Below are 20,061 nucleotides of genomic sequence, written 5' to 3'. Positions count from 1 at the left end.
ACTTCGATATCGACCGGTCAGTGTAAAACGAAGACTGCGGACTGGAGACCGGGAATAAAATGCAGACTGAGGGTAAAATGCAGACTGCAAACTACAGACTACAGACTTTTTAAGTATATATCGACGGTGTTATTTCCATTATCGATTTCTAACCGGAAACAGTTTTTCAGGCTAATCGCAGTGAAAGTTTGCAATGCTCCGGTTAGCCTGAATATCACTCAGGTTGGCTTAAATAACGCTCCGGTTTGCCTGTTTACGGTTAGCTCTCAATGATGGAAACGGTAACACAACTCAGTTAAAAAGTCTACAGTCTGCATTTTACCCCTGGTCTGCAGTCTGCATTTTTACCCTCAGTCTGCATTTTACCCCAGTCTGCAGTCCGCAGTCCTCATTTTACACTAACCGAATATCGACTGTTCTATAGTCCGCAACTGACCTTCTCTTCTTGATACCATGATAATTGAAAAACCTTTTTACACTTAGCAAACTACTGTGCAGCCCCTTAGATTCGGGTAACGTTTCTTGATTACCTCGAGAAGGTCTTCATAACTATTATTTTCCTCAGTAAGAAAACGGCGGACAAAGACTTCATCAAGGATGTGGTTCCCAGGTCTATTGTTAGCGACAGGAAGTGCCAATATTTTTCCAATTCAGGTAACATAAGAAAGTGACAAAAACAGAGAAACGGAAAACGAAATCAAGGTTCAAATTCCGTTTTTCAATATCTTATAAAACGAAAGACGAAAAAAGGAAATGACAATTAGAATGCTATTGTCCAAAGTTGTGGGAAAACGAAAAACGAAAATAAAAGTTGGAATTTCATTTTCAATGTAGAAGGAGAACGGAAAACGAAAATGGAATCGCGAATTCCCTTTTCCGATCGCGTGATTAAACGAAAAACGAAATTGGAAGTTCGAATTCCGTTTTCCCACATCGTAGGAAAACGGTTGGCACTAAGGTACACGCAGCTGGAGTCTCTTCAAATGCGAATAACAACGCAGGCATCGCCAGGCGTCCCAGACTAGTTCCAGTCCAATACCGAGAATACGAATATTGAGTGAGTTCCTTTGGGGTGATCTGGATCAGGATCACTGATCCAAGATCACTCGGATCATGGTGCATCAAAGGAAACGATGAATCCGTGACGAGAGTGGATTCGTCGGTCCCTTTGATGCACCATGATCCGAGTGATCTTGGATCCCTGATCCTGATCCAGATCACCCCCAAGTAACGCTCCTATCGTCTGTTGCCGCGCAAAGGCTTGGGCACGATCGGTTGCACTGAATAGCCAATCAAATTTCGGTTTTGATGTCAAAAACTCGAAAGAAGGAAAAAGTTACATTCACATTGAACTTGTCTTTGCGGTGCGGTCGGTGCAGGTTCTTGTCTTTCAGAAACGAGAAAATTTTATCGGAGAATACCCTTCATAGCTAAAGTTAAAGGTACGTTGTAGATATTTAAGGTTCTAGCCTAAGATTCCCGTGTATATTGTCCTTACTGGGTGGTCAGCAGCGTCAAAATTTCGACTTCCTCTTTGGAAAACGAACACAAGACTTGCTGGTATGAAGGGATTAGGGTCACACTATATATTTCTTATGTTTATATATGGTGTTATTCTAGAATTATCTTATGAGATGGCGAATACATTCAATTCTGGAAGGATTCTGCTCAATAAAATGGAGGTGGGTTCATAGAATGTTTTTGGCTGCTTAACAACTTCCGTTCAGCATGGCGAGGTGAAAATTTCTTTTAGCTAATTCTAAGGCGTTAAAAAGGTGTTGCTACTCTCCCGTTTTCACAACACAGTTCCAAGTGTAAATATTTCCAAGCCATTTGTTCTAATATGTTATTCAAAAGCAAAAAATACAGTTTCTCTCGCGAACTCGGAGAGATTCCATAAGTTATGCTTAAAACTTCCTGTTTGCTATGGCAGATGGTCGAGTTGTACTTTTTTCTTTTTCTTTCAGTTGTTCAACTATCTGACAACGTGCCAAATGGAGCAAATGACACACTTGAGCCTTCTTCATGCGAATCAAGCTGTTGTACCAGCAGCTGCCCCAGCGCCAGGATTTGAACATTTGATGTGTCATCCCCGAATTAAACTTTTGGATCAGAAACTACATACAGCAAAGAAACCAGGTAAACTCGCTAAAAGGGCTTAACTACCTGCACTGAAACCTTTCACTTTCGAAATTATTCATGTTACTTACTCCTCAAGAATCGAAAGCGGAAAATGTTCGCGATGTCGCTTTTATTGAAGACTTTGTTTGTTCTACTTGCAGTTGTCGAGCCTAAAAAGTCGTTTTTGGATGATCTGTACGGGTTTGGCGGAGATGACGTGGAGGCTCTTTTTAATGGTATTTCAGACAGCCCGGTTTTCAGTGACAATCAAGGGAAACGCAAAGGTACAGTCTCTAAAATTTCGTTCTGTTTTCTTTTTTCCGTTTTAGAGATCCCAATCGCGTTGAATTTGGTTTGCAAATTAGGTTTCGAAACCTATTTTAATCAGCTTGTAATTTGTACCTGCTTTCAAAGACTTCCTGGATATGCCTCTTTTGTTTTCAAGGACCTCTGGAATGCAATTTATTTTCACTCCAAAACTTTTAGCTTAATTTGGTCACTGGTCGTTTAGTCTTGAAGTCGAGTAGCCCCAAGCAAGTTTAATCTCCCAACCAGAAGTGTCAGAAGTCAATTAGCCCTCAACCCAAAGTCGTTTAGCCCACACATAACTCGATTAGTTCCCAAACAAAACTTGTCTTGTATTAAAACACAGTAAATTATTTTTCTGTTACTCGCACAACCAGAAAATTTAATAGTTGAGCAGACTATATACTTTAAAACCCCATTTATCATTGATAGTTTAAAAGACAAGTTTTATTTGGGGCCATGCAAGTTACCGGTATGTGGGGGCTTATATTGATAGCAGCTATGTCGAGCAGTGAACTTGATAGGGATTCATCTGAGTCTTTTAGCAAAATAGTCAGAAAGCTATAAAATTTATGAGAATGCATGTAGATAGACATTCGGAGAGATTGTAGCAGGTATGAACTGATTGATGGATGGATTCCATCTCAGGCCCCCCAAGAGTGTTGTGAGGGGTTATATTGCAAATTGAACTTAGTGGGATGAAAGTGAAAAAAAGAAAGCTGTTCAATTGACCAGATCTTTTGCACAGGCTGCTCACTAAATAAATTTCCTACCTTATAAAAGTAAAACATGTGACCTTCTAAACATGTGACCTTCTGCTCACTAGCCATAGTAACATGAAGTCCTAAGAGACTGCTGACCTGTAGTAGTAGGAGGTCAGAGTTCAGGTAGCTGTATTAATCGATTGTATTATAGCATGTTGTGTTTATGCCTGTCGTCTTTACACCTTACCGGACTCCACATGGTGTCAGAAGCAAGATCTTGCTATTAGGAGGGGGGTGAATAGGGGTATGCAAATCCACCGATCCGTGCCTTTTTGTGCCACATCCGTCGATCTGCCAATATTTTTTGTTCAAATCCAAAACCACAACCACATCCAGAAACAGAGGTGTAAAAGTTTAAAAGTAAACTGGTAAATGTGAATGTCATTGTTAATTTTGCACAAATAGTAAAGATGGCAACATGCTTGATGACTATAACACAGTACAGTTCCAATGACTGTTTAAATGAGCTTCATTGGACAAAAGAAATAATTTGGATGAACTCATTAACATACCGACCAAGGATGAAGAAAGATCTATGATCCAAATCTCGTTTAGGACCTAAGATGCGAACATTAAGACAGACAGAATCCGGAATCTGCGCCAAAATTCACAGTTGATCCACGATCCTCTGTGTTTGCAAAATCCAGGAATCCGCTCGATTTACTGCAAAAATCCACAATCCATGCACTGAGTTAAGAAAGGGGAGGATGAAAAGGGAAGACTGCTGACTGGTAGTAGTAGGTAGTTAGAGTTCAGTTAGCTGTTATGAATTGATTACATTAAAGCATGTGTTTATGCCTGTCATCAAATGTATTAACCAGACTCGACACTAGTCAGACACTTTTACTAACAAATGTGACCCTATTTTGGAAACCTTTGCTTTAATTAGCCTGTTCATATTTATGGCATAAAACTAAATGATTTACCTGTGTGTTTGTGTCTTTCTTTGGTTGTCTTGTGAAGTATTTGCATCACACGGAGACGGCCGTTTCTCCGTGTGATCGATTCAATTCATGCGCGGCAACAGATAAGTGTCTCGAGTTTCAAATATTAACTACATTTCATTCTTCTCCCCGGTTAAACAGAGGGTCGAAACTGTTATTCACAGTTTAATGTTTGTAATGCGAAGGAGAACCATAGTTATTTCTATTTGAAAGAAGTTTACTATTTCAAGCAGCGTTGCAAGCTGTCAGCACACGAAAACAAACTCTGTATCCATCAAAGTTGATTTGGATCGCCTACCCGTGTTGCATTGCATTGCTGTCTCTCAGTTACTATGTTGTTCTGTTGCTCCAAGCAAACTCAACAGTTTTAGCTGGTCATATTAATCGACTAACCAATGAAATTTGCCTGTTCCCACAATTAATATCTCACATAAGAAGAATGTGTCTTCATGTTTGCAAGCGGCATGAAATAAACGCCCAGGAAATCGCCAGTTGTTTCGACGCGGTCATCGAAGACGGTTGTAAACAGGAGGGCTAGATCACGTTTCACAAAAATTAGAAAGTTCCTTTCACAATTCGTGGAAAATAAAACATGCAATTCATGCACCACAAAAAAAGTTTCTCCTATATTCACAAAATTATTCAGAAGATGTAGTAACCGCCGGGATTAATTCAATTATCACCCCAGTTCTCCTCGTCCATTCTTCTTCGTCCAGTTACCAATAGCTTTTACTCAAAAATGTGCAGTTTTAGCTGGTTGCATTCCACAAAAGAATTGTGGAAAACTTCGGCTGAATTGAGAAACTTGCATTTTCCCCTTGAAAAATGGGCAATTGTTGAGACAGAAATCGGGTTCGTGATCGTTCGCACGCACTCTCGATACGTTCTTGTCAAATTACAGTGCACATGTACATGTACGCGACGAAGGTGAAGTCTGCCCGTTACAAATGTTTGCTGCATATATACATATATACCTTTCTTTTTGGATAACTGAGATGAAAATCTTAAGTGGTATGTTTACTAAATAGAATCAAGGAATTTGCAACCTTTAGCCTAAAACACGTTTGTTATTGCTTATCTCTTTCTTTAGCTTTTCCTTCATTTAAAAATCTTGATGAGAATGAACTTGTAATGTCTTTTTCAATTGCAGCCAACGTCTCGAATGCAGATCAAATTTGTCAAACACAAACACGAACCATATATAGTTGCAAATCTGTTCAGTTTCTTCCAGCCACAATAGAGGAAAATTTAATTTAATCGGAAACATCGCTTGTCACAATCCAACACAACAATACCTCTAATTTATGAGCAAATTTCATTCGCAAAAAGCTTCGTAAACTAACCACAACATAATTATCGGAGAATTAAACAGAGAAAATTTTGCACTGGTGTTTAAATGCACAGAAATAGTGTTTAAGCATGTATCCAAAGCGTTTAAATGGGTTTAAACACTTTCGTTTTAAGGCATTTAAACGCCATTTTGACAATTCACCTTTAACCGCCTTTTCCAAAATAGGGTCACAAATGAGCTATAACAGAACACTAATATACGTATGTTTGAATAATAGAAACGTAATATATAATTTTTAAGTTGCACATACCAGGACATACTAGTTGTGCAAACACTTTCTCGCAATTATCCCATTTGTTACTTGTGTTTTCCTTGTACATACACTCTCCTCTTATACTGTGCCACAGAATAACCAACACCATCAATAAGACATTTGGGCAATGCATGATGGGAAGTTTGGGTGACACCACTGAGTATATGATGGCTTTCCTGTAATTTGAGTGGCTGTGTTTTCCATGGCGTGGGTTAAATGTAATATGATATTCCCACCATATGTAGATATTGATCAACTGCCAGATCCCACAGTCCTGTACAACCTGCTGGATGCTGCATCCAACAGTACGCCATGGCTACCTGACACTATGGCACTTGTCACAAAAGGTGAAGTACCGTCCTCAGTTTGTGGTGATTCAGTGTACCATTTATCTGGTACTAGCCCAGGCCCTCAGAGCCCAGCCATCAGTGACGCTGGTTGCAGCACAGATGAGGGCATACAAAGTGACATCAGTGACGATCTTGAATACATCGATGGTTGGTGAAACTCATGAAATGATTACCACTACACCTCAGTTTGTAGCTATTATGTAATTATTATGTAATCATACTCTTAAGAATTTTGTTTGTAAAAATGTGTGATCCCAGAAAATGTGTAGTTCCAGAAAATATCCATACCCCCACCAAGGAGAGAATTTCACGTAAGCCTCCGGTCCTCCCCGGAATTTGCAATTTTTGAACACAAAAATAATGCCCCACCCCTCTGGAATTTCCACGAGTATCATGTACACCCCCATATCGTCTGGAAAAAAATAGTTTTGGCAAGAAAGTGTGTTAAAAGTTAAAGTAAACACTCCAAACACTTAGCTGTTTGCATTGCACATCACTGCTGTGTATTCTTGATTGACTGTAACATCTGAAGATACACACAAAGAAAGCATACAGCAATTTGTTTAAACATGCTTTAAAAAATAAATAAAATGGTAGCTTGTCAAATTACCTTCCTATACAACTAAGTCCCGTTGTAGATGTGGTACAATTTTGGTTGAAGGACTGATAAGATGAATGTGGATGAAACTGACACCATACTTTTATCGTGAACACAATCGCTAACACACTCGCGACGAAAGCCAATTTACATACAAATAGACAGAGGTAAACATGAATAAGAAATTTTCAAGTTTGTGAAATCGTAACATCATCTCTACCTTTATAAAGAAGCTAATTTTCACGAAAGAAATCGACTGCCACTTGGCAGCCTCCAAAACCAATGCAAAAACAAACTAAGCTAGCCACCAGTGCTCCTCGGTCCTTGAGATGACTCCATGTAGACTGGTAAGAAGTAATGGCAGCCATTTCCATGCAACAGCTCGTTCTTCGCACTTGTAATAGCTTCCAAAGAGATTTTTGAAGAGAGAAAATTTATTTCAAATATAATGCAATTCAAATACAAGTATTCAAGCTACTATTTTTCCATGTGAAAGATCTACTTAGTAGGTAAGAAAGGATTTTTGAACATCTAGATTGATACTTAAATCTGTATTGAATTAAAGGACATCTGGAAACTAAATTGACCATCCAAACCCCCTCCCCTCTGGAATTTCCTGGGTCTTTGACCCTTCATCCATCCAGAATTTCCAATTCCCTCCATGGTGGGGGTGGGAATATTTTCTGGAACCACACAATATCCATACCCTACCACGGGTGGCATGAATATTTTAAACCCCCCCCCCCCCACACCCTTGACTTTGGAAATTCCAAAATACTCTACCTCCCATGCCCTCTGAATTCCAAAAGCGTTAACCTTTCCTCCCCTCCGGAATTTCCAGTTGTTTGTTTAAGACCCTTTGGGATTCTTATTTGACTGCCTAAAACTTCTAACGAAAGGGAAACTTGCACTTTTTCCCCCATCCAAGAAAATTTTGCTCTCAATTTTTGTTCAAGCAAAAAAACAACTCAAGTTTGTTATAAACATTTGATAAAGTTCATCGTAGCTTTCCCATCTAAGTGTTATCTTTAAGTTGCTTACCAGCAAATAAAACTTTTTTGTTTTCAGTTCATTAGCTTCATATTTTCAGGAGAGTAGATCATAATGATACAAGTGGAAGACAAATGTAAAGTTCACAATGTGCTGGCAGTCACCCGCCATATTGAAAATTCTGTTCATTGAGTAACTGTTGAGCACTTGTAATGCAGCCTACAAATCTGTCAGGCATTCCATTTGGAAACAAGAAACTGGTGCGAGTTTTTGGCACACAACAAGATTGTCAATCAACAATTTTAGATTGGAAAGAAACACAGACTTGTATCTGTCGACTTAATTCATCAACTTTAAAGCCTCTTCAATGTGGAGCTTGCTGCAGAACCCATCCGCTTGCTCATCCACATGAAGGCTAACACCTGCCTGGTTGATCTTTATCCAGCTTCAATTCCATGGTCGGTTCATGCTTGATTTAGAAACTGGAAAAATTATCAAATCAGCGATTTCAAGGGAAGCTTTTGAGCCTTAACCATGTTTCCCCCTCTGGAAATTCAGAGCTGAAACCCCCATGTGTTTGGAATTCCCAACTGTGTTACCCCCCCCCCCCCCCACGCTCCCATGCCTTCTGCATTCCAGTCCAAGAGCCACCCCCCCTCTTCCTTGGAATTTCAAGATACCGCCTGTGGTATGGTATGGATATTTTCTGGAATCACCCAATTGTTTAGTTTTCTGTAGAAGACAGTGTAGACCATATCCAGTATTGTTTTATTCACTCTTGACAAATTTATATTTAAATTGCATGGAGAAAATAGGTGCTGATTATTCATAGGTTAAGTCTGAATTTTATGGGGCTATTTTCATGTTGTCAAAATGTACATCATATTTTTACTTTTCTTCTAGAATTATTGGAAAGCATGAATTCTTCAGAGTCTCCCTCATTACCAGCAGAAACTGAAAAACAGATTGTTAAACAAGGTAACATTAAAATGTGAGGAACTTTCACAAAAATACATTTTTTATCCTTTTCTTAGATTTCAATTGCTTTATTATTACTTACAGAAACACCAGTTACAACACAAAAGCCAATAAAACGAAGAAAGCGTGGGCCAAGGCCACTTGTCAAATATCGAGGTCAGTGCAACAAGTAGTGCAAATTTGTTTGTTGACAGGCAAAGAGACTAAAGCCTGGTTCTCATATGCCGCCGACATACCTGGGACATTAGCCACCAGCATGGCCTGGGACACCATTACAGCATATGTGAACATTTATTGCCAAATCATAATCTGTCTCAGGCGTTGACTGCAAAGTTGAGCCAAGTTCAACTTAGCAGGCAAGTTGGCAGCTGTCAGCAATGAAAATACTTTATGTCGACATCATCTGCAGATGCAATGTATGATGTAACAACTCGATTTTCCCCACAGTTTCATATGCTAATTTGAGTACATTGGCGATCCATCGCAGATGTGCCAGGGACCCACTGGAACAGATCACAGAACGTTGTCAGTTGCAACCGGCGACAGGTCGGTGGGATATGAGAACCTGGCTTAAATATGGACAAATTTTGACATGCCTCTTTGTGTCCTTGATTTATTATTCGGACTTTCCAAAGGAAACGCCCGAGATGAAATTCTGGCTTCATGTTTTTTTTGTTCAGTCGCAAATCGCAGTCAAGTCCTTAACATGCACGCACGACATTATGCTGCTGACCAAAAGGAGCACAGCCTCCAGGGACAACAAATACACTTCTTCGGGACGTCCTTCGGGACTTAAAATGGAAAGGAAAAACACAAGTAAATGTTTAGGTGGCCCAAGAATGGAAGATGAAGTTGTACAGAATGTTCAAACCTTTCTGGTGAAGAATTTTCTTTCCTTTAACTGATGCAAAAACACAATGATCGGAGCGTTTTCAAGTACGTTTTGAATACACGGATTCAAAGCACCTTCCTGGACTTAAGAAAACAAAGATTGCAATGTACAGTATTAATTCAAAGTTGCATTCCACTTTTAGAATGATTGGTAAACCCACGGCCGATAAAATGCCTGCAAAAGTCGTCGGCATTATAAACTAGAGTGAGGAATTAATTTGAACATGCTGTCATGCTGGAAAGCTTGTCTGCGAAATTTTGAAAATTTTTTGCTTTTAGATAAGGTTTTTTTTGCCTCGTCGTGGATAAAAGTGTATTGTTATTGAACTTCCCGTCACGTTTCTTTCATTTGGTTGCCTTTATTTGGGAATTTTTAAAAGCGAACAGTATTTTTACATGTTGGATTTCTGCATATAAAATTTACGGCGACCTCCGCAGTTTGTTTGTTTAGTTTATTCACTTCGTTCAAATATATTTTTTGGAGTTTTATTCAGCAACTACAGAATTCCTGAGAAAAGAACTAAGTGGGTACTAATTTAACACAGTTGACATCACAGGAGGTCCTTTCTACCTGTATCATTTAGAGGAATTTTCAAAGCATTCTCATACATTGTCTTATAAACAGCTAAAATTGTAACGCAGTTGCCAACAGCATAATGTGTGCCACCTGTGTTGACATACGATTTATCTCAAAATAATTGGCTTGTTGACTTACAACTTTCATCTTTCTTCTGCGCTGTATTATTTCGTCGCATGGGGAAGAAATAATCAGATTTCATGTTTTTAAATTGGTTTTTACACGTGCTTTTCGCTTTTATTTTCTGGTGTTTTCTCAAATGGAAATTCTTTTGTATTTGGTTTTGTTTTGTCCTCCGAAGTCAATAATTAACTCATTTTAGCGTATTCAATTTTCTCATTTTTTGTCGCGCAGCGGAGAAAAATAAGCTTATAATTTCTTATTTTCTTATTAGTTTTAGTTTTACACATCAAGTTGAGCTCTTTTTGTTGATTTTGTTTTAATATTTTGGCCCTTCATTTATTCAACTTTAAATAAGCGGTGTCTTGAATACTGCCCATATGGTTTATTTTTGTGCTTACGCTTGCTCTGAAATATTTCAAAAAAATGCCAGGGAATTAATATTAGGGGTGGGTCACGTGCAATTTTATGCAGGCATCAATGGGCTGAAAAAAGAAAAAAACCAAAAACCCAAAAAAACCCTGCAATTCCCAATTTTTGCAGAGTCAACTTTGCTAGTTCACAAGGAATGTGAGGTGTAAACGACGTGAAAGTGTCGTTTGTTCTAAAAAAGCTGGAGTTCACGCAGACATGCGTCTTGTTTACATTGAAATATGGCTGTAATTTGTGTTCTGCACTTGCCAGGTATAAATCTCAAAGATATCAACTTAGTGTTGTGTGCCATAAATAATTTAAAACTTTTTATCTAAATTTTTTTTTTTGCCATGTGCCAGGTGATGGGCCAATCCAACTGTGGCAGTTCTTACTGGAGCTGGTCACCTCACCTGAGTGTACAAAACTGATCAAGTGGACACAGGAAGAGGACTATGAATTTAAAATACTGCAGCCCTCAACTGTGGCAAAGATGTGGGGGAAGAAGAAGAACAAGCCCACCATGAACTACGAAAAGTTGAGCCGTGGTATCCGCTACTACTATGGCAATTCAGTCATTGAGAAGGTTCATGGAAAAAGATATGTCTACCGTTTTTTGTGTGATATACCAAAAATACTGGGCTATGATCCAATGAAAATAAAGTGTGAAGAATTTGTGGAAGATTCAGTGCACGGAGAAGCTATAATGTCACCTGAAGTTGAAGATTTGGTGGTTGCGTCTTCAGTTGAAGATTGCTTGTTTGCCGGATCGCTTGATTTCAGTGTGCTTTACTAGTTAATTTCTGTTGAGACCCAAAACGTTACAGTAAGTTACGTTCAGTTGTGTTACTTCGGTAATGTTCTTTGTAGCTTGTATCAAGCAGTCTTTTGGCAGTAGCCACTGAATAAATCGTATCGATTTGTCCAAGAAAACTTTTAGAAGAAAATTATGTAATCATTCAATGAAATTCTTCTGGGGATAACAAATTTGTAGGGTTGTAAAATTTTCATTGAAAGTTATCGTATTATGCATACTGTGTATGAACCACTAAGTACTAACATCAAGCTAAAAATGTGAGAATATCAAAATCAAATTAAAGCTTTTAGTGACCCTATATTATAATGGTGGTTTACAGTTATTAATGTAAGCTGTATGATGCACTCAGTGTGTTTGTTATTATGAAATACCTTCAGTGTTCAATGCATGCAAAGTAGTTTGAAGTAGTTTGCCGTAAATTCTGTTACATTAACAGAAAAGCTGTGTAGATTACAAATATGTATATCAATAAAAATCAGTTTTCCTAGAGGTTGAAGCGACATGTGTTGCATCAACATTTGGAAGTTTGCTAATAATATTTGCTACAAGGTAGCTTGATATATTGATATAATATGTTACACAGTTACAATGTAAGAGCTGAGTTTGCTATGAGGCAGGTAGCTTTTTGTTCCAGTAAGTCAAAAATTGTTAAGCTCTGCTAAAGGTTGAATGAAATAAAATGTGCTTGTGCAAGACAAGTTTTCTTATTTCATTTGTTACATAACTCTTCTATTTGATGAACCAAACCCTTGTGAGATGACTTTAAGAATTCCTAGGAATTCCTAGGAATTTCCTAAGAATTCCTAGGAAAAAATTCCTAGGAATTCCTAGGAATCTAAGGTGTGAATTTTCACGGTAATTCGGACTCGGAATTCCTAGGAATTCCAAGGAATTCCAAGTTTACATAGAGCTGATTTGGAATTCCTAGGAATTCCTAGGAATTCCAACTGAAATATACTCACCTTGAAAATTCCTTAAAATTCCCAAAAATTCCTAGGAATTTCTGAGAATAACTTGGAATTTGTAGGATTTTTTGAGAATAATAACTGGCTGGAATTTTTGGGAAAATCTGAGAAAAACTGGGAATTTTGTATCATTTGTAGGCCAGACAAAATTTTGATGATAAATGCCTAGCATTAAAATAACAAATGAAGTCACTGATATCACATCAAACAGGTTTTAAATGAATGGTTTATTACATTGGCTCTCATGAATTTAAACATAAGAATAATCATCCTGTTTCTTTTTCATTACATCAAGAATCAAAAGTAAAACTGAAAACAGATATGAAGGTCAAACTTTTACATGTTTGATAAAAGGAGAACTTTTTCAGATAATTTACTTACTTTTTTGGTTTACAAATCCAACAATTTTCCATACACAAGGTTTTAGCTTTTATTAAATCCATTTTGAAATCACTGGTTATCCTTGCAATCTGATTGGCTCTCAGTGGTGCGATTTATTCATGAATCGCACTATTTTTTGCTCTAAATCGCATCTTTTTCTCAGCCAATGAGAATGGGACAGTAAAACAAACCAACCAATCAGATTTCAAGATTAGTTTAAAGTAATCAAAATTTCAGGAAAATGAAAGGCAAAAACCCATTGTGTGGAGAATTTTGCAACTACATGTAGTATTGCCAAACTTTGTTGTTATTGTTGTTTTTCCAAAAAAAGTTGACGAATTTAATTAATTACAGTTTCTGAATGATGATTATGAGCTCCCTCAGGCTGAAGACCTACTTTAATGGAAGTTTCCAGCTTTCAGTGTCCATTTTGACGAATATTTTGGCGATTTTTCTTCAACATCTGCTCAAGATCCGTACGATGCCGAGTTCAGTAAAACATAAACAAACGAAAACCACACAACAACAAATTCAGAGCCATCTCAAGTAGGTAGAGGTTTCCAGGTTTCCGGTAGTTTCAAACGAAGCAACAAAAGAGCTCAACTCGGTCGCTGTGAATAAACATAGTCAAAATACACCCTGCTCCACAAAACAGTGAATGAATGAACGTCTTGCGAAGCTGGTGCAAGTCCCGCCATCTTGGAAATATCTTGAAACAAATGGCGCTGCAAGAACTTGACAAGGTCCTGAGTATTGAGTCCTTCGCCGAGGTCACAAAAAGAAATGGAGATGATAACGAGCTGGACTCCCTTAAAATCATGCCATTAAACAGTATGAAAGAAAAAAAAACGTACCATCCACTGGGCATCGTGCACTCGAGGGAGTTTCACAACTCAAAAGAAATCCATCGCAGAATTACGCAGGATGCACCTTCAAATTAGTTCTCCAAAGCCAATGAAAAGTCTCAGCCTCAACCACACAATAAAGAAAGGCGTTCCATCATTGATTCAGGCGACGAGAACTGAACTTTTATACCTGAAGTAGCATATATTCGTTCAGACTTCAAAACTGCTTGTTTCTTTGTCATGCTCGGATGAGCTTTCGTCACATGACATCGTTTTGCATACTAAATGAGACGTAAAGGTGTTTCCGGTTCCGCTTTTTCTTTTCTGGAACAATACACCAAAAAGCAAAAAATTAAGGTGATAAAATTGTGCGATTTCAAAATGGATCTAATAAAGTGGCAATTGAACTTCATGTCGTGCAATTTTGGTCTGAAATCATACTTGTGATTTCAAATCGAACTCGTGCTGCGCGCTCGTTCGATCTTGAAATCACGCGTATGATTTCAGACCAAATTGCACTCCACTCAGTTCAATTACCATTATAAATTATTGTTATTATGTGGAACAAATCTGGATTTTCATGAATGTAAGGAATCAATGATAAGAACAAAACTGAAACAATCCTTAAAATTAAAAAAAGGCTGAGTTTGGGCAAACTTAGCTGCTGTTCAGTTATTTCTGTTGATTCCACAGCTTCTTTTGTTGCCCTGTAATTAGGGTGTCAACAGCTAGCCTCTTCATGTTCATCTTTGTTGTATGACACCTAAAACAAAATTAAAAGAATACATTACATTGCGATATATATGAGGTACTGTAAGACTGAGATCCAAATATTTATGTGCTCACAGTTTAATACATGCAGCTAATTAAGACCTGACTGTAAGCTGGTTGAAATGTTAAAAGAGAAGACTTGATAATTGTGAAGGTACTTGTATACTATTGATAAATATGTTACATAAATCTTGAGCCTACAGTAGATTAAATCAAGGTTTTCCTTCTTCTATAAGTGTATCAACAACTCTCGAATTGGAGGATACACTGTATATATATCACGGTTTTTAGCCAAATTTAGACATTAGAAATATTAAGAAAGACACTTAAAACATTAAAGGAACATTTACACTGTAAATAATAGAGTAAACACAAAAGAATATACAGATGGACAAAAATTGAAGATCAACACGGATTGCCATACAGTCAGGCTGAAACACACACGAGACATCAAACTCATGCACACTGTGGCTGCCTCGTTGGAGTTTTTGTCAAGAACTATGACTGGGATCGGAGAGAACTGCTATATTTATTTCGTTTGAACAAGTGAGGCGAGAGAAACGACTTGTTACTCGCAAATCAATTTGTTTAGGTCCGCACTCTGGGCAACCTAAATTGTTTGAACTTTGCTTTAGCCAGAATTCATTTCATGCCATGACTGAGTGACCCACTCGTGTATGATTCGTGATGATAAAGTTCATTCAAAAGCTTTTGTCTAAATACAAGAATTTACGTTGCATAATATAAGGTTACTTGAATTCGATTACTCACCAAATAATTTTGTATACGGCTAATCTGCCCTTTGAATTTTTTCTCGTTGAAACATCCACAGTAAGACTTTCTTTTAGCTCCAAATCTTCGCCAAGAATAACTTGTTTCTCGTTAATGACACTCACGCTGTTTTCTTCTGGTCACAGGACCGCAGCAAAAACCATTTTGATATAATTCTGGAAGTGAAATCTACTAAAACGCACGAGCGATCAACCGTTAACGCTGAATTCAAAGATGGGCGCCAAAAGAGAATGAATAACGCGATCTTTGTCACGTTCACCAGAATAGTCACGTGAAAATTCGCGTGCTGTGATTGGTTCAGTTGATCAGTTGAGGAGAAAATGGAAACTAGAGCAGAAGGAGAGAGAGACTGGCAACGAGGTTGCCGGACCAGCCGCTTTCGATGGCAAGTCTGTTTCCCTTTCCACGCTGTTTTGGTGGTCTTCTGAAAGATGGGTCTTGCTTCAAAAGGAAAAAACTACGCAAACTTTTTACGAAGAAATCAAGGAGGAAAATAGAACGTACTTTCACTGGTTGATCTGTTCTCGATGGTTGTCAAGATAACAAAGGATCGTGAGGCACTTAAATCAAGTTCACAGCTGCAAAGGTAAGGAATCCAATTTTATATGGATTTTCTGTTATGATAAGCTATAATTGTAAATAAATCAAACTAAGCAATGCATTGTGTGCTCTTTAAAAACCCCAAAGGCCGAAATTCACCTAAAAGGTTTCAGATCGACCTGAGGAAACGAGATAAATTCTGCGAAATAAGCTTAAGCTTGTTGTATTAGTCGACCAACTCTATTATGAGAGCCCACGTGTTTCAACACCTAGTCAGCACAATGCAGCAAGTATAAATTTGCAATGCTTGTCATTTTTTCCTTTGAATTATTTATAAGGATTAACATGATATGAGATCTATAGTCTTTTCAATACATCAAGATGTTGGGTTTTTTTATTTGCATTGTCATTTATTTATGTCACTTATTTATTTGTTTCTCACTGACTCATAATCTTTTTTATTCTTTTGATTTTGTTGTGTCATGAATTAAAATGACCGCAAGGACAAGGAAATACAAGAAACATATTGATGATCCCACTATACCCATACCAAAATCTACAAGATACGACCACATAAATCGCTTAAAGCAGTCTTCACAGGCCAGTTGACGTCATCTCCCTCTCTTGCATCCCTTTTTCCTGGAGATCATTTCCAGCACCATGAACAGAACACCTCAGAGTTTTCAGCTCACCTGAGTGAGATGGCTGTTGGCAAAAATGTTGTGGATGACTTTGATGGATTATGGAGTGAACCTTTATGCAAGAATTGAAGCTTCACAGAAGCATTTGATGAAACCGAGTTGCCTATACCTGAAAAGACTACAGAAATACCAATTGATGTAATACACAACAACTCAGATTTGTCCACAGACAGTGATTCAGGTAATGATGTTGAAGTTTCAGTTCCGACTCCTCTGAAGAAATTGAGCACTCTGACACTCAGATGGCCATTCACTGGATTCTCCTGGTGAAAGTGAAACTGATGGTTCCCAAGAAAAAACATTAATTTTTCTGCCAAAGATTATGCCTGTATGGCTATTCTGGCCTTAATTTCAAGACATTGTATAACAATGAGAGGCTCTTAAAGATATCCTTGTTTTAATGAAACTACCGGTAATTTGTCCAGAGAATGTCACAGTACAGTTTTACAAATGTACAGCAAGTGTGTGGAAACTGTGAGCTTTTCATTTATGACATCTGTTAGAGATGTCTTCTTCTTTTTCTTAAAGTCATAAAGGATCAAGTCAAAAATTGTTCAACAGTGGGCTGTGATGGGTATGTGTGTGAATCTTCAATTATATTAAATATATACATGCATATATATACTTTTGGTTTTATTGAAATTGTAAATAATATATATTCATTTATGCTGACAGAATTTTTTTGCTTAATCTATTTATCAAATCTAAGAGCATCCATTTTTCTATCAGTTTAACGCTGGGTGTTTGATTTAAGGGTCCATACAGGCACGTATACACTAACAAATCATGTTGGATCTAAAAAGCAATGTTATCAGTGCTATAGTTTTATGTTGAGTTGTCAGACTTAAACTGGAATTAATGTACATTTGTTTGGAAATAATTATCTTGGAGCTTGACAACAATAAAAAGGTATGGAACTCCAGAGAAATGATTGTGTTGATTTTTACTAATTCACGGAAACTGATTCATGCACTGAGTTCATCTTTAATTTCGACAAAATTTGGGAAATTTATAGAAATTTCCAACAATATTTCATGTGTTTTAGCTATTCCCAGAAATTCCTGGATATTCCAAACACATTTTTTAAAACAGTCTGGGAAATAATAGGAGTTCCTAGGAATTCCCAATAATTCCCAGTCGTACTTTTCACTATTCCCAAATATTCCCAGAAATTCCAAGGTCTTGGATTAAGCATAATTTGCATGGCTTGGAATAACTTGGAATTCCTAGGAATTCCCAATAATTCCCAGTCATACTTCTACTATTCTCAAATATTCCCAGAAATTCCAAGGTCTTGGATAAAGCACAATTTGCATGTCTTGGAATAACTTGGAATTCCTAGGAATTCCTAGGAATTCCTAGGAATTCCCAGACTACTGGGAATTTATTTCACAGGGGAATAATGGCAGAGACTGCAGCTGCTGAATGCTGTAAGTTAACTCCTCGGACAATGCTTGTTAACTTTGCAACACCATGAACAAAGAAAAAGGGTCCACTCTAGCAAATTCCAGGGAATTCAGAAACATGATGCTGTAGAAGTTTGGTTAAGAACACAACTATGTGGAGGCTTGACAACTTATAAGAAATTCAAGACCCTGAAATATTCCTGGAAAAGCAGGCCAGCTGCCCACTCTACCTTCTGTAAATTTGCTGATCACTGATCCAATCCGATCTGGTTGAATAAATCTTTATTCAGACGTTCCTGGCCAAAAATAGACATGATGACAAGGTTGACACTGTCGCACAATCTTTGTGTCTGATGTTTCTCTGCCCTTTGACTTGAGCCAAACTTCAAATTACCCAAACAAGGCTTAAGGCATATACATGTCTGAACTTATTACCTCGTATCACATTACATCTGTTCAATTTTATATAATTATATATCTTAATATTCAAATTTCAATATTTAGAGAACCCTACAAGATTAATGAGCCAAACAGGAAACCGAATTGCATTTTATGATCTATTCTGCAACAGTAGCTGTTATGAAAAAGGAGCTAACTTAGCTACAATATAGTTTTGCTTCCATCAATTTTCATTTTACACTTTGTACATAAAATCACAAGTGAAAATGTTTACTGAACTTTTAGATAACATTCAAACCCTGCAGAATGAAGTGATTTCTCAGTGCAATCTTAGCAGACCTCTCAGGAACAGAAGTTCATTTCAAAAAGGTGACATCTGTTTTCAAATAAAGTTCTGACTAAAAACTAAATGCCCTCACCTCAAGAGGTACAGTTCCTAATATGGAGGTGGGAAGGGAGATAAAGTGCCCCTAAGGTCTGACATCAATAGGTCAAAGGTGCATAGCAATGAGAAAAGACATTTTCAGAGAGTTTGAAAGATTAATAGAAATATCTTGTGAGAACTGGAGACTTGTGCCTTTATTTAAGAAAAATAATACTTTGATCAGAGACAACAATGCTTTGATCAGTTTTGATCAGAGACTTTTATATTCAGCATAGAAAACCTAAGGGTTTAATGAATGATGCAAGTAATATTATTTCAAAAATTACATCAAAAGGACCCTTGTTATTGAGTATGGATAAAGTAAACTTATGAGAATTTGCCAAGTGAATGCTGAAAGGTCATGCTGATAACCTTTCTTAAGAAGAGATGAACCCTTAACAAAAGGCCTTATGATCATACCTTCTTGTTCTCATTATTTTTGAACAAATGTAAGCCCAGGGCTGAGTTTTTGTTTTTGATCATGGTATCATAGGCTAAGAGAACATCATGAATGTGAACTTTTTTCACACCTTTGTAAAAATCATTGGCAATCATTTACTGCAAGTCCAAGGTGTTCATAAGGTGTTCGGGTCAGGCTCAAAGCAAACCACATGCTTTTGCAGACTGTTCATAAAACTGTTTAGTTTTAGCACTCAACGGTATTTTCAATCTGGTCTAAAAATCAACCCAGGCTCGTGTAAAGAGCCCCTTAGGCTAGTGATGCAAAACCAAAGCAAATGGGGAGTACTATTGACACTTAAATGCTTTTATTAAATGGTACTTCAAAGTTTAATCTACAAGACTATTATTATATATTAATATCTATAATCAATTAACTTAATTGAATTTCCACTACAATAGAGGACACTTAAAGATCAAGGAAGTCCATGAAGATCATGTTTAGAGTAAAGTTCCTCAGTGATATCATAAACAGGTTTTATCACCTCTGTAACCTCCTTCAACAATCGCTTTGCGTCTTCTCTATCCATATTTGGTGCTGATATTTTCTTGGTTAAATCTCCGACACTAGGCAGGGTATACATGGCCCACAAGGCTGCTTTTCGGATTAACCATGGGTGGAATATTTCCAAGGACTGCTTATAAGCATCTGAAGCCATGGATGAAGAAGAATCGTTGTCCGATGACTCGCTCAACTTCTCCATGAAAAGCACTGTAAACGCTAAAGCACGGTGTAACCTTAAAAGTGTCCTTGAGCCAGACAGAGGACGCGTTTTCTTCTGGGTTAAATCATTGGCAATTTCAAACTCGAACATTGACTGCACTAAAACGTACTTATCGCCGACTTCTGATTTGCGGTGCTCTTGAAGGATTCCAATTTTTTCTCTGACGTCTGATGTAATGAATC

At 37.6% G+C, this 20,061-nt stretch overlaps 2 protein-coding genes and 2 long non-coding RNA genes across 5 annotated transcripts in view; 2 read left to right on the top strand and 2 right to left on the bottom strand.

Annotated features, from left to right (window-relative positions):
* Positions 1-1,316: 1,316 nt before the first annotated feature.
* On the top strand, positions 1,317-12,169 carry LOC110061517 (uncharacterized). Of its 2 annotated transcripts, none has more exons than XM_089282437.1 (8): positions 1,317-1,442; positions 1,621-1,682; positions 1,968-2,139; positions 2,283-2,405; positions 5,985-6,086; positions 8,581-8,655; positions 8,740-8,811; positions 11,017-12,169. In XM_089282437.1, exons 2-8 carry the CDS (start codon positions 1,635-1,637, stop codon positions 11,448-11,450), a joined length of 1,026 nt encoding a protein of 341 aa, XP_089138563.1. In that variant the 5' UTR covers positions 1,317-1,442; positions 1,621-1,634; the 3' UTR covers positions 11,451-12,169. The 2 variants fall into 2 exon arrangements, with proteins under 2 accessions (XP_089138563.1, XP_089138562.1); XM_089282436.1 differs by having other exon boundaries at positions 5,985-6,236.
* A 475-nt stretch (positions 12,170-12,644) lies between these two features.
* LOC149116682 (uncharacterized) lies at positions 12,645-15,313 on the bottom strand. Its single transcript, XR_016205442.1, has 2 exons — positions 15,205-15,313; positions 12,645-14,425 (listed from the first exon to the last, which is right to left on the bottom strand). It is a non-coding gene; the product is annotated as an uncharacterized LOC149116682 (long non-coding RNA).
* Positions 15,314-15,470: 157 nt separating this feature from the next.
* Positions 15,471-17,394, top strand: LOC149116681 (uncharacterized). The gene is made up of 2 exons (XR_016205443.1): positions 15,471-15,811; positions 16,269-17,394. It is a non-coding gene; the product is annotated as an uncharacterized LOC149116681 (long non-coding RNA).
* A 2,051-nt stretch (positions 17,395-19,445) lies between these two features.
* LOC110061520 (ceramide-1-phosphate transfer protein-like) overlaps positions 19,446-20,061 on the bottom strand; it is a 903-nt gene continuing 287 nt past the window's right edge. The window contains exon 1 of the mRNA XM_020768355.2: positions 19,446-20,061. This exon is cut by the window's right edge and continues 287 nt beyond it. Within this exon, the coding sequence (XP_020624014.2) occupies positions 19,571-20,061 (491 nt within the window). The 3' untranslated portion in view covers positions 19,446-19,570.

This window comes from Orbicella faveolata, unplaced genomic scaffold (genome assembly GCF_042242905.1).
Source record: "Orbicella faveolata isolate gen_17 unplaced genomic scaffold, um_ofav_v1 contig_12, whole genome shotgun sequence".
NCBI lineage: Eukaryota > Metazoa > Cnidaria > Anthozoa > Scleractinia > Merulinidae > Orbicella > Orbicella faveolata.
The sequence above is the reverse complement of the archived record's forward strand: the minus strand, read 5'-3'. Positions and strand labels throughout refer to the sequence as shown.

What these genes read in the sequence shown, in the direction of transcription:
- LOC110061517 (XM_089282436.1), top strand. Translation starts at nt 1,635, where the DNA reads ATGGCGAATACATTCAATTCTGGAAGGATTCTGCTCAATAAAATGGAG. An exon ending in CGATCTTGAATACATCGATG is followed by an intron (nt 6,237 to 8,580) that starts GTTGGTGAAACT and finishes CTTTTCTTCTAG; the next exon opens with AATTATTGGAAAGCATGAAT. An exon ending in AAAACAGATTGTTAAACAAG is followed by an intron (nt 8,656 to 8,739) that starts GTAACATTAAAA and finishes TATTACTTACAG; the next exon opens with AAACACCAGTTACAACACAA.